Source organism: Thalia democratica, chromosome 9 (genome assembly GCF_965202585.1).
Source record: "Thalia democratica chromosome 9, ktThaDemo2.hap1.1, whole genome shotgun sequence".
NCBI lineage: Eukaryota > Metazoa > Chordata > Thaliacea > Salpida > Salpidae > Thalia > Thalia democratica.
This window is the reverse complement of record NC_139173.1, coordinates 27,982,886-27,997,185: the sequence shown is the minus strand read 5'-3', so window position 1 is coordinate 27,997,185 and position 14,300 is coordinate 27,982,886. Positions and strand designations below refer to the sequence as shown.

Genomic DNA, 14,300 nt, shown 5'->3' with positions numbered 1-14,300 from the left:
CTCTTATGCTATTGATTGCTAAACAGTCGTATTAGTGAAGATTTCTTTTAAATCTAGTTTCTTTGAGTAGTTTGAAAAACTAGGTGGCTTATCTACGCTTCTACGCGGTTCGTAACGCTTACAACAGTATAAATACAGCTGTTTTTCTTGTCATAATGTCCATATTTCATCAACATGTCTGGTCGTGGTAAAGGAGGAAAAGGTTTAGGAAAAGGTGGCGCCAAACGTCATCGCAAAGTCCTTCGTGATAACATCCAGGGTATCACCAAGCCCGCCATTCGCCGATTGGCTCGTCGAGGCGGTGTCAAGCGTATTTCAGGCTTGATCTACGAAGAAACTCGTGGTGTGCTGAAAGTATTCTTGGAAAACGTTGTTCGTGATGCAGTCACTTACACCGAGCATGCCAAGCGCAAGACTGTCACCGCCTTAGATGTTGTATACGCATTGAAGCGTCAAGGACGTACTTTGTACGGATTCGGAGGTTAAATATATCATACACCTCGGCTCTTTTAAGAGCCACCCAATTCATTTCACATGTTAAATCTAAATATATAAGTATATAAAACATTGTTTTAGTATATATATTAAGCGTTAACCATGCGGCGAGAATAATATCTTAGTTTTATATATAGTTTAGAATAATATTTATTATCAATATTTAATTTTGTTGGAAATACTTAACTTTTTTAATAGTTACTTTATTGTAAAATACGATGTGAAGTTTTTTAGATATAGAAATGTAAGTTGGTATGGTGATTTAAAACTTATAGTTATACTTAAAATTTATACTTTTATGGAGTTTATTTATAATTTGTAGTTCAAAATTTTGTTTTTAAATTGCTTTGTTAAACAGTTGTTAATCAGAAGTTAAAAGAGTAACTAAACAGCTCGAGAGCGATTTGCTGCCTCTAGTGTCAGTTTTTGCATACCTAATTCGCCGAGGTACGTTGCTCTAAAAAAGTTGTATAAATTGCCAAAATTTCTACCTGCTTTATTCACTTCAACATGGCCCGCACCAAGCAAACCGCCCGCAAATCAACTGGAGGAAAAGCTCCCCGCAAGCAACTTGCCACCAAGGCTGCACGCAAAAGTGCACCAGCAACTGGAGGTGTAAAGAAACCTCATCGTTACCGCCCAGGTACGGTTGCTCTTCGTGAGATCCGTCGTTACCAAAAGTCCACTGAGCTTTTGATCCGCAAGTTGCCATTCCAACGTCTTGTGCGTGAAATCGCTCAAGATTTCAAGACTGACTTGCGTTTCCAAAGCAGTGCAGTCATGGCACTTCAAGAAGCTGCTGAAGCTTACTTGGTCGGACTTTTCGAAGACACCAACTTGTGCGCTATCCACTCAAAGAGGGTAACCATCATGCCCAAAGACATCCAACTTGCCCGTCGCATCCGTGGTGAACGTGCTTAAATTGTTCATTATGAACAGGCTCTTTTAAGGGCCACCCAATCTATACATATAATGAAAAGTTCATCTCACACTTATGTTTTGTAGATATTGATGTTATAATACGAAATATAAAAAATATCAATAAATTTCTGGTAAAAAACGAAGCGTTTTACTTTATGTTGAGATTTTTTTTTCCGTTTATATAACTTGTTTCGTTTTTAATCAGGATATAATTTTTACACTTAAATAGTTTTAAGTCAGTGAAAAATAAGTTAATATTGTTTAAACAATTTTGTTGTGCTTGTTTTAAACATATTATAAGTAGATTTATTTCAAATATTTACGTCATATGGCTAAATGTATCTGCTTGTTTTATAAAAACATACTTAAATAATTCACAATCAGTCTATCAATAATTAAAAAAGTGCTGTCAAAAAATATAACTAGAGGAAATAGTAAAAAATATTCATTATTAAAGTCTAACACTAAATGTTAGAAAAGTTACAAATGCTTGCAAACCGTTTTAAGCGGGAAAGTTTTAATAGGTACAGAATTCTCATTTTTTACTCTTTATTACCTTTCACTCTATTTTCTCTTGTGATTTTAAGCGCAACTTTCAAAATTGCCCGCTCTTTTGTATACTTGTTAGCAAACTTTTTCTTTGTCATTGGAAATTTTGGCAATGAAATTTTTGTCCTAACAGAAATTTTTAGAAAAATACAAGTTTTTGCAAGCTACTTGAGTGGCAAAAAGTTTTAAGATGTAGAAAAAATATGCTCATTTTCTACATTATCTTATGTTTTAATTTGGTTTAGAATTTGTTTTTTCAGCTTTTTAATTCTTTATTTTTTGATCGAATTTATGCGCTATTTAAATTACTCTGCCGTGCAAAAGTTTTTACAAAATTGTTTTAAACGTATAATATAACTACTTTACAATAACTATTGAAATTTTTGCCTTAAGCTATTTTTTTTGTTTCGATTAAATTTTCGTTATCTACTAAGTTATTATAGTTTTACTTTATTATTTATTATATAAACATGAATAAATAACGAGACCAAATAATAATATAATGTTTTTTTATGGCCTTGAAGTAGCTAATGATTTGTCTTTAAAAACAACTTGTATATTATTAACTAGATTTATTTAATTCTTGTGCAATAATTTAAAACTTTTGCGAACAAAAAATAATTTGAAATATTTAAAACTTTGTAAAATGTAGTTTAACATTCTAGTACTCAAAATAGGTGTAATTTTACAGTTTTAAAAATTACCTATTTAGTTTCCAAACTTATAGTATAGCGAATCTTATCTAAATGCTTTTATTTTGATGATAAAAGTATTTTAAACTAATGTTTTTAGCCTTTAGAGTTTAGAACAACAGTAAGTCAAAATTAGTTTTACACAGAAAAAATAAAGGTTTTGTAGAACTTAAAAAATACTTGCTCTATTAAAAATTACAGACATAAAACTATAGGTTAATATATAAGTTAAGAATAAATTTTTACCTCTAAAATAAATGTACTAATTTTGTTAAACTTTGATTAGAAGAAAATATAAACTAAATAACAACTATTGCACGAACAAAAATTTCATAAAATTGAAACTTAATATCAATAATTTATATTTTAGCCACATAAAAAAAAATTATACTTTAAGTATTTCTTTTGCATGGTGATTTAAGAAACATAGAGAAAAATTATTGCCACATTATTATTATTTGCTAATGAAAAACAAAGTGAGAGATAATAAAGAGTACAAAACGAGTATTTTATACACTTTAAAACTTCCCGCTCATAGCAATTAACAAGTGTTTGTAATTTTTCTTAACAACTTCTGTTGCTGTTTAAATTTTATCAATAGTTTTAAATATTTTAAACTTATAATATTTTGACAAAAGTTTAAGCATATAATATCACAAACAAACAATTGACTTTAGTTATTAAAAATTTTGTTTGTGATCTCTACTACAAAATAAGTTTGACTTTTTATTAAGTGCTTAATTTACATATTAATGTTAAATATGTTTATTTGTATGAAATTATTGTTAAACGTAGAAAACAACAAATTAAAATTAAAACATGAAACTTTTAGCTGTATTATGCTTAAAAAAGCTATAATTTTATTATGATAAACTAATATTAGATTTTGTTTTGTTGCAACTTTTTTTAACAGATCATCCTATATCTTTATTATAATTAATCTCCAAAATAGTTTCAAGTTACACGTATTGAAATTCAATTTTACTAGTAATTCTTATTACTTACGTAAAATAATTAGTTAATTAATATAACTAAGTTAGAGCTTTGAATAAAAAATACTAAAATCGATGTATTGCATTTTGTTCAGTTTATTCAAAATACAATTTAGCTTGCTTGATTGTTATGACTTACATCGCAAACTTGTTTTATACGTTTCTTATGCATAGCTTATAAGTTATGAAAACATATTTTTAAAATGTTAAAACTGTTTCTTATATCTTTTACTTCTGCTGATGTCTTTTTTTAATATAGTTTACTTTTAAGTTCAAAAAATACTTATGTTAAAAGTAGTTTAAAAACGTTTAATTTTTTTATTATTTTTAAATTTACAGTTGCGATGATACAAACAATGCACTGCGTTCAAATTGCATATAAAAAACAAGTGGGTTATTACGTAAAAAAACGTCGGATATTATTTTTTTAAATAATTAGCTAAATAAGTAAAACTTAGTTAACGGTGGTATATGAAATATAGTCTATAAAAATACTGTTAAGGTATTATACCCATCTTTACAACCAGAATTTAAATTATAACTACTAGGTACTTAACTTCTTAATATTTAAATACACTGAAATTTTAAAATTGTTCGGTTTAGTATAATAAAAAATTTCACTTTTTGTTTTGTAAAAGTTAGTATATATGTATAAATAACATAAGAAATGAAATTATTAATTGAATGTGCCTATTAATACATATCTACACAAAAGAAGCAAGTTTTAGTTTTCAGATATTAATGTTTAGATAGTTGACTAATTTTCCCAATAAATCAGGGTTAACCAAACTTATTTTTCGAAAGACCCCTTTGAAGGAATAAAAAAGCTATGGCCCCCTCCGACAAGATTTTTCAGAAAACTACCAATAAATATCCCAAGAATATATTTTTTTGCTCATCATCATTAACTCCAGAATATCTAGTGTAAGTTTCAAGTTATAGCCTTGTGGCTCCCACTTTTGCAACGTATAGCCCCCTAAATTTCTAAATTTTCCTATATTATCTGTATAAGTGTTTTATAACTACCATTACATAAGTCTAGGACCTTTTTATTGCTTTTCACTATGAACTCCAGAATATCTAAAGTAAGTTTCAAAAGTTTCAAACTATGACCTTAACAATACAACTATCTCATCGGAGTTGACCGCAATACAAAAACTATCACATCACAGTAGATCACAGTAGTACAATTATCACATAACAGTACTTGCAATGATAAAACTATAACATCACAGTAAATTCAAACAATACAACTATCACATCACAGTAGATTTCAACAATACAACTATCACATCACAGTAGACAGCAGTGTTACAACAGTAGATTACAACACTACAACTATCACATCACAGTAGATCGAAAACAATACAACTATCACATCACAGTAGATCGAAAACAATACAACTATCACATCACAGTAGATCGAAAACAATACAACTATTACATCACAGTAGGTAGCATCAATACAACTATCACATCACAGTAGATCTCAACATTAAATTAACTATCACATCACAGTAGACAGCAGTGTTACAACTATCACATCACAGTAGGTAGCATCAATACAACTATCACATCACAGTAGATCTCAACATTACATTAACTATCACATCACAGTAAACAGCAATGTTATAACTATCACATCACAGTGGATTACAACAATACAACTATCTCATCGGAGTAGACTGCAACACAAAAAACTATCATATCACAGTAGATTGTAACGATAAAACTATCACATCACAGTAGATTGCAACAATACAACTATCACATCACAGTAGATTGCAACAATACAACTATCACATCACAGTAGATTGCAACAATACAACTATCACATCACAGTAGGTTGCAACAATACAACCATCACATCACAGTAGATTACAACACTACAACTATCACATCACAGTAGATCGAAAACAATACAACTATCACATCACAGTAGATCGAAAACAATACAACTATCACATCACAGTAGATCGAAAACAATACAACTATTACATCACAGTAGATTGCAACAATACAACTATCTTGCACAGTAGATTGCAACGATACAACTATCACATCACAGTAGATCTCAACATTAAATTAACTATCACATCACAGTAGACAGCAGTGTTACAACTATCACATCACAGTAGATTGTAACGATACAACTATTACATCACAGTAGATTGCAACAATACAACTATCACATCACAGTAGACTGCAAGACTACAACTATCACAGCACAGTAGATTACAACAATACAACTATCACATCACACTAGATCGTAACGATACAACTATCACATCACAGTAGATTACAACAATACAACTATCACATCACAGTAGATTACAACAATACAACTATCACATCACAGTAGATTACAACGATACAACTATCACATCACAGTAGATTGTAACGATACAACTATCACATCACAGTAGATTACAACAATACAACTATCACATCACACTAGATTGTAACGATACAACTATCACATCACAGTAGATTGCAACAATACAACTATCACCTCACACTAGATTGTAACGATACAACTATTACATCACGAGTAGCGCGAGCGTACAACGTTGAACTAGGGGACAAAATTGCACAAAGATAAAATTGCACGAAGATAGTTTTACACGAATGGTCACTTTTGCGCAAAGACACTTTTGCATGAGTAGACGATTGTGCACGAAGACAATTTTGCACGGGTAAATTTTTTTTTTATTGTCTAATTTTTTAATAATTTTATATCTTTTTTTAACTTTTTTTATATCACTGTTACCTCTAACCCTTACCCTCGGTGGGTAGGTTAATTAAAAAAAAATATATTTTGAAATACTTTTTTTTTTAATTTGTAATTTTTTTTTACTATCACTGTTACCTCTTACTTTTACCCTCGGTCGGTAGCTTTTTTCTATAAATTAATTTTTATTAGTTTTTTTTTAGTATCACTGTTAGCCCTAACCCTTACCCTCGGTCAGTAACTTATTTTATTTATTTTTTTATTCAATAACTATTTTCATTTTTCTTTATTTATTTACTCACGTGCAAAAAAGTAACTCGTGCAAAGTTGACCGTTGGTGCAAAATCGTCTTTTTGAAATTTTGTTCCCTCATGCAGTTTTGGCTTTGTACAAATTTGGCTTCGTGCAATTTTGTGCACTCGTGCAGTTTTGACTCGTGCATTTTTGTCTTTGTGCAATTTAGACCCGTTCCCCTCATCACATTAGATTGCACCGCTACAACAATCACATCACAGTACTTGAGTGATAAAATCACTTCATAGTAGATTGTAACACTACAACTACCACATCACAATATATTGCGACGATACAACTATCACATCACAGTAGATTGCAAAAATACAACTATCACATCACAGTAGATTGCAACACCACAACTATCACATCACAGTAGACTGCAAGACTACAACTATCACAGCACAGTAGATTGCAACGTTACAACTATTACATCACAGTAGACCGCGACACTACAACTATCACATCACAGGTAGTTAATAGTTTTTATCAGTCTTAGAAGCAATTCTATAGAAGACGTAGCAAATACTTCTTTTAATCTCCAAAATAAAATTTAAAGTTAGTTGAATTTAGTGCATAAAGAAGAATGTCTAAGAGTTAGATTAGTGTTTGACAAATCATAGCTTTTTAATGTAACATAAAAAATTTTATTTCAAAATTATTCAAAAAAAAAGTGTTGTTCTTCATGAAGTATTGAACATATTACAACAATCGGTATGATCATCACCTAAAACTTAAAAATTTTTCAAAGTTACGCAAAGATCAACAATTAGTCTACATTTTTTTGTACTTGGTGTTTGCAACACTATGGTGTCTACAATTATCACATATCTGTTGTTTAATTATCTAAAAAATGACCTTTGATACAACTCTTTTAAAGACACAGTACTTTTTGAAGCTGTCTTACGTTTACATAAACATTTTTCCTAAATGTCTTGGCCAGTTTATCTTGGTCGTTTGAAAGCCATCACTCTAAGTAGAATTTTTCAATAATTTTTATCAACGTATTTGTAATGTTGCAATCTGCTGTGATGTGGTAGTTGTATCTTTGCGGTCGACTGTGATGTGATAGTTGTAGTGTTGCAATTTACTGCGATGTGATATTTGCGATATACTGTGATGTGATAGTTGTATCGTTGCGTTCTACTGTGATGTGGTAGTTGTAACATTGCAGTTTACTGTGATGTGATAGTTGTGTCGTTGCAGTCTACTGTTGTAACGTAATCGATTCTTGATTTTGTTTTTTATACTTTTTTGCCAGTTGGCGCTATAGTCAGCCAAAATTGTGTACTTATTTCAAGATAACGTTAAGAAATTGCTCATTAGCCTTTAGCTCGCGCACTACGCGCAGCTCTATTCTGTTGTTCTTTCTTTTTTTTCTTTTGTATTACTATTGTATTATGCTCAGTTCAGCCATAAGACCGTACGGAAGGCACACAAAATTTAAGACCATAAGACAATAATTGCATTTAAGAACTTTTTAACATCTTCATTTTGTGAGATTGACAATACTTATTTGTATTGTTGTATTGTTTTGTGCTTAGTTTAGCCATCGTTGTGCATGAAGCACGACATATATTAAGACTCTGTGTTATTAATAGTATTATTAGTAAGATCTATATTTGTCGTAAGATTGTGAAATTGAGACACTTTAAGAACATTATTAAGAACATTTTTATTTGTAGAGTTTGGTGTTTACTTGTTGTGTTTATATTCGCCGTTTTATTCTACTATTAGCTGCTTTATCACTTCTACTTCTAGTTTTCACATTAATATCACTTTTTCAATAAACATACTTTATCAAAGAAATTGTGTTTAATAATTTTATTACGTAGCTATTAATTACAAAGTTAAACCTAATGAGTAAGGTAAATTCAGTAAAAGCCTTAAGAGCTAAACGCTCAAAGCGTTTAGCACAAAAAAGGGGACTTCCCCCAATGAAAGGTAGTTCCTACCATAGGACTACACTGTGATGTGATAGTTGTATTGTGGAGATCTACTGTGATGTGATAGTTGTAACATTGCAGTTTACTGTGATGCAGGCACGTGGCTTGGTACATTTCTGCAAATCTACAGAAACGTATACTTATATATAAACGAAAAAACTTGCTTTTATTTCAGCTTAAAAAGACTCTGCTTTCTTAGTTTTAAGTATTCATTTAAACTTAGTTACGCACTCCTGAGAGATAATTTCGACATATATGCACTTTTTAGCATTTTTAGTGTCGTAAAAATTAAACAAATTAAATACATCCAAATTATAACATTTAGCGCGTTAAAGCTTTAATTTGACAAAAAGCTACATTGCAAAATTGATTCTAATGGAAGCTGTAGCTTCATAAATCAAAATCATACAATTTTATGTTAAAAAAATTTGCATAACTTGTTGTTACTATTATTGACTACGTTAAATGTTTGATATTTGAAAACAATACAAAATTTTTGAGTTAAATTGTGATTTTCTTATACTACTTATTTTTAATGATTGTTTTCTGGGTTTACACAAGTGGCAACACATAAAGAGTCATAGGGGTGTGGAGCAAAATAAATTGCCTTGTATACACTTATCACTCGTACTTCAACATTCCATTTTTAATGTATTAATATTAACATAACTGCAGAGTTTCAGATTAAATTCAATAACATTAGAGGTAGCTGTGTTCCCGCCAGAACGTTATCACGCATCATTTTATATGTTTAAATTTTTGTAGATTCGTAACTTTTTTGAGCTAGCTACGTCCCTGGTACATATATACATTTTTTGTCTACAAAAAAAGTTTCAAAACTACGTTATTTTTGACGTAGTTCTTTAAAAAAATATACTAAATCTTGTTTGATATCAAAAAGTCTACATGAATATATAATTTTTTAGTAAACTAGCATAAAATTAAACCCAAATTTATTAAATTTTTATCACGTTTTTTATAGTTTTATTAGAAGTCGCACAGGGAACCAGTTAAATCACGCCCATAGAATAAACACTAAACACAGTCTTAGCCTATTAATGTTTTTAAAGTTTACAATAGTAAAACTTTAGTTACTTCAATTTTTTTTTCTACTTATTAAAAACATTTGTACCAATTTTTTTAATATTTCTTATAAAGTTGTAGTTTTATAAAAAATAATTAATTTTTAAGTATTACATTTGTTAAAACTTTAACTTTTTTTTATAGTTTCTATTAATATTTTTTTTCTAGTTTCATTAGAACGGTATTTTTAAGCGTATAAAGTTTAAACATTCTGAGCTACATAATTATTTATTTGATTTTGTTTTGTTGAATGACGTTTGGCCTACATTTTCTAAAAAATGGTTAAATTTTGTATTTGTAACTATGTAAAATAAATATTTTTATTAATTTAGAAGTGTATATATAACAGTTTTAAAATTACAAAACTCAAAAAAAGACAAAATTAATAAAATAAACTTTGTTAAACTTAAAAGTTTCAAATTTGTTTAAAAAAAAGTTCAATATAGACTTTCCTTATAGTTTTAAAACTTATATTTCTAAATTCTAGTTAATTTGTTTAATCTACTAAGATTACTGTTTAAACTTCATTATTTTGAACTAATACATGTTTTCCAATTAGAAAACATGCTAAAAATGTTGTATATATTTTTTCAAGATTTTTTAGTTACAATAACAATACAAATTATTAGCTTTAAACCAAACATTTTTTGAATTTTATGTGTAGTTTTTTAAAGTTCGGTCAGTAAGTTTAACTTAAAAACTTAGATATAAAAGAAATTGTTATAATGCCAAATTTTTGCACATAGACAAATAAGGTTCTTTTCTTGGTTATAAAGAACATATTTAATTTAACTTTCGTTTAAAGTATCACTTATTTTAGTTGAAAAACATTAATAAAATATATGTTGAATTTTGAATAAATTTTATATTGTAATAAACGCAAACCACAAGGTGTCGTAACAGAGCTTTATTCGCCTAAGTCTGTAACGCACAGAATAAATTTATTATGTTTATCTGTGAATTATTCACTATTCAAAAGTATTCGCAACCATGGCACCCGAAAAGAAATCCGCACCAGCAAAAGCACCTGAGCACCCAACCTACAAAGTGATGATCATCGCAGCTGTCGCTGCTTTGAAGACCCGCAAGGGAGCTTCATCGCAAGCATTGTGCAAGTACATTGAAGCCAACTACAAGGTTAAAGACGGCTTCAAATCCCATTACAAAATGGCTTTGAAGAAACTCGTTGATGACGGTACCGTCAGCAGAGTGAGTGGAGTCGGTGCCTCTGGATCATTTAAACCTGGAAAGGTTGAAGCACCTAAGAAGCCAGCAAAGAAAGCAGCTCCAAAGAAGGCCGCACCCAAAAAGAAGGCAGCAGCTAAGAAGCCTGCCAAGAAAGCAGCGACCAAAAAAGTAGCTGCCAAGAAGCCTGCCAAGAAAGCAGCAAAGAAACCAGCTGCTAAAAAGGCTTCTCCTAAGAAGGTAGCAAAGAAGGCTCCCGCCAAAGCCAAGAAGGTAGCTAAGAAGCCAGCAGCAAAGAAAGCCCCAAAGAAGAAATAAGTTAGTAGTCGTATCAAACAGGCATTTTTTAATGCCACCAAATTCTTTGAAAACAAGTTTGTTGATGTAATGTTCTAATTGAAACAATTGACAAACTGGTTTAACTAGAGGCTCATCGTTTAAAGTAAATTTCTTAACGTACAATTTTTTATTTAGTAGTAACACATATATCTCTTTATAAATTAAAAGTTACATTTTAATTTTTCACACAGGTTATACAATCTTTTGCTATGTCTGTATATTAAACTATCAAAATAAGTCAACATTATATGCTAAAAAACTAAAAGAAATTGTAACAGCCAAATTTTTACACAGAGATTATTTATCGATATTTTATAATTAAAGTCTTTACAGACTAAATTATTTACTTATCGAAAAGCTAATAGAAAATGTAATGAAAATGAAAAGCATTCGCACAAAAATTTGAGCGGGAAATTTCATACGTTAAAAGTGCTCTTCTTTCTTTCTTACACTTCTCTCACTCTATCTCACTTCAGGCTTTTTTCATATGTGAGAGAATTGTACTGCTTTCTTATATCTGTTGTAAAATTATTTTGAATTTCTTAACTTCAAACAAGCTTTTTCTTTGCTTTCAGTTTTTTTTTGGTATTACTGACTTCATCGCTTTACCTTATTTTTTTGTAATATAAACATTAAAAGTACTACAATATTATATAACACAACTATACACTATTTCATTTCGGAATTTTTTTTGTTTACTTCTAAAAAAATCTTAAGAAAATCGTTCAAAGTTTTAAAAAATCAAATTTAAAGCTATTTTTTGTCGTTAAAAGTTATAAACGACTATTTTTTATTTGTTTTATTTTTAATCAAATAAGTATATTTTCTTAGTTTAATTTTTTTTACTGATACAAACAAAAAAGGCTCGTTTATTTTACATGAGTTGAAATTAATCATTAAATAGATAAATTACATGTTGCAAACTAAATCAATATCAATATTAAGTTTTTTTTATACCAACGGTTATAACTAGAAATGTTTTTAAATGATTATTAGTTATTCTTTGAACTTTAACAGTTTATAAAGCTATTTAAAAGTTTTTAAAACACTGACAAAAACTTTTATTTAAAAATACTTATAGTTGAATGAGTTAAAAACATTTAAGGATTTAGAATAATAGAATAATGAAATGTTAAGGATTTTTAAGACGAAAAAATTTCAGCGAGTATATGTTATAATTAAGTGACTAGAAATACATTTACTTTTTAGTTTGTTACATAAAACACTAAAAAATCTAAGTACGTAGCCAATGGTAAAACTATGAAATAAATACTAAAAAACCCGTGTAAAATTAGCTTTATACACCTAATTTAAAACAGATAAGTTTAAAAGCTAGCTAATAATTTTGCAAAACAGTTGAGCGGGAAGTTTTGAAGGTTTAAAATAGTCTCTCTCACTATTTAATTTCTATCACTTAAGTGTGTTCAACGGTCGTGATTATGAGAGAGATAATATATGCATAATCTCTCATATTTTTGAGGAATATAAACACTAGGTGGCTTATCCATGTTTATACGCGGTTCGTAACGCTCGCTACTGTGTATATATAACCTTGCTTGAGCATACGGTAAATATTCATTCAACAACATGTCTGGTCGTGGTAAAGGAGGAAAAGGTTTAGGAAAAGGAGGCGCCAAACGTCATCGCAAAGTCCTTCGTGATAACATCCAGGGAATCACCAAGCCCGCCATTCGCCGATTGGCTCGTCGAGGCGGTGTCAAGCGTATTTCAGGCTTGATCTACGAAGAAACTCGTGGTGTGCTGAAAGTATTCTTGGAAAACGTTGTTCGTGATGCAGTCACTTACACCGAGCATGCCAAACGTAAGACTGTCACCGCTTTGGATGTTGTATACGCATTGAAGCGTCAAGGACGTACTTTGTACGGATTCGGAGGTTAATATAATCAAACACCTCGGCTCTTTTAAGAGCCACCCAATCAAATTAATATTTATTTTAAATAATTTGATTAAAAAAAAAGGAATTTAAGCTCTCTTAGGTTCTAGCTAAGAACTAAATGCCATTTGTAACATTTAATTTTTCATTTTGTTGAAAATTATTGATATTTTTTTAAAGTAAATAAAATAGTTTATAATGCCTTATAACTTAACATTTTATAAAATGTCTTTTATATTTACCGTTCGTAAGGTTTTATCCGAACTGAATATCGATTAGTTTGTAAAACGAGAGAAAAGTTAAAACGAGAGAACAAATGTTGTCACTAGTATGCGCTCTTATTTTTTCTTGCCGAGGTTCGTAACTACACATTATAATAAGAAACTCTCTCAAATAAACATTGATCCACAATGGCAGCATCCAAAGGTAGCAAGAAAGCAGTAAAGAACGTCCCAGCTGACGGTAAGAAGAAGCGCAGGGCTCGTCGCAAGGAAAGCTTCAGCATCTACGTGTACAAAGTGCTCAAGCAAGTACACCCCGATACTGGAATCTCTAGCAAGGCCATGAGCATCATGAACTCTTTCGTCAACGACATCTTCGAGCGCATTGCCACCGAAGCTTCACGTTTGGCTCACTACAACAAGCGTTCAACCATCAGCAGTCGCGAGATTCAAACTGCTGTTCGTCTGTTGTTGCCCGGTGAGTTGGCTAAACACGCCGTCTCTGAAGGTACCAAAGCAGTTACCAAGTACACCAGTTCTAAATAAATGATTTGTTTACAAATCAGGCTCTTTTAAGAGCCACACATATTATACCAAGTATATGAACTATAAATATAAGTAAAAAATGCAAACTTTAATTCATTTAGCTTAAGAAATTTTTTTTATTATACGCCGTTAAGAAAAATATTATAGGAATATTTTTTAGTCTTAAGTCATGTTTACAAAAGTTAAAACAATTTTGGTGAAACGTTTAATGTTGTTTTCGGATACTCTATGGTTTTTAACTTTATTTTGAAATTTAGCTTTATATATTTCGTATGTAGAAATTATAATTGTCCGAGCAAAATTACAAAGGGGTTTATAAATATTGATTAGTCGAATAATTTTGAATAAAATTGATATTAAAAGTTTACCAAACATAATAGTCATTACTTCAAGTTTAGGATCTTATAAACGC

The 14,300-nt window shown here is 30.0% G+C and overlaps 5 protein-coding genes across 5 annotated transcripts; all 5 read left to right on the top strand.

The window, feature by feature from the left end:
* Positions 1 to 174: 174 nt before the first annotated feature.
* Positions 175 to 486, top strand: LOC145844681 (histone H4). Its single transcript, XM_082952090.1, has one exon. The coding sequence runs from the start codon at positions 175 to 177 to the stop codon at positions 484 to 486; it is 312 nt and encodes a 103-aa protein (XP_082808216.1).
* Positions 487 to 1,005: 519 nt separating this feature from the next.
* On the top strand, positions 1,006 to 1,416 carry LOC145844329 (histone H3-like). The gene has a single exon (XM_082951718.1). The coding sequence runs from the start codon at positions 1,006 to 1,008 to the stop codon at positions 1,414 to 1,416; it is 411 nt and encodes a 136-aa protein (XP_082807844.1).
* A 9,277-nt stretch (positions 1,417 to 10,693) lies between these two features.
* On the top strand, positions 10,694 to 11,206 carry LOC145845148 (histone H1.0-like). Its single transcript, XM_082952570.1, has one exon. It carries the CDS (start codon positions 10,694 to 10,696, stop codon positions 11,204 to 11,206), a length of 513 nt encoding a protein of 170 aa, XP_082808696.1.
* Positions 11,207 to 12,814: 1,608 nt separating this feature from the next.
* On the top strand, positions 12,815 to 13,126 carry LOC145844682 (histone H4). The gene has a single exon (XM_082952091.1). It carries the CDS (start codon positions 12,815 to 12,817, stop codon positions 13,124 to 13,126), a length of 312 nt encoding a protein of 103 aa, XP_082808217.1.
* Positions 13,127 to 13,531: 405 nt separating this feature from the next.
* On the top strand, positions 13,532 to 13,888 carry LOC145843784 (histone H2B 7-like). The gene has a single exon (XM_082951010.1). The coding sequence runs from the start codon at positions 13,532 to 13,534 to the stop codon at positions 13,886 to 13,888; it is 357 nt and encodes a 118-aa protein (XP_082807136.1).
* Positions 13,889 to 14,300: the final 412 nt, after the last annotated feature.

What these genes read in the sequence shown, in the direction of transcription:
- LOC145844682 (XM_082952091.1), top strand. Translation starts at nt 12,815, where the DNA reads ATGTCTGGTCGTGGTAAAGGAGGAAAAGGTTTAGGAAAAGGAGGCGCC.
- LOC145844329 (XM_082951718.1), top strand. Translation starts at nt 1,006, where the DNA reads ATGGCCCGCACCAAGCAAACCGCCCGCAAATCAACTGGAGGAAAAGCT.
- LOC145844681 (XM_082952090.1), top strand. Translation starts at nt 175, where the DNA reads ATGTCTGGTCGTGGTAAAGGAGGAAAAGGTTTAGGAAAAGGTGGCGCC.
- LOC145843784 (XM_082951010.1), top strand. Translation starts at nt 13,532, where the DNA reads ATGGCAGCATCCAAAGGTAGCAAGAAAGCAGTAAAGAACGTCCCAGCT.
- LOC145845148 (XM_082952570.1), top strand. Translation starts at nt 10,694, where the DNA reads ATGGCACCCGAAAAGAAATCCGCACCAGCAAAAGCACCTGAGCACCCA.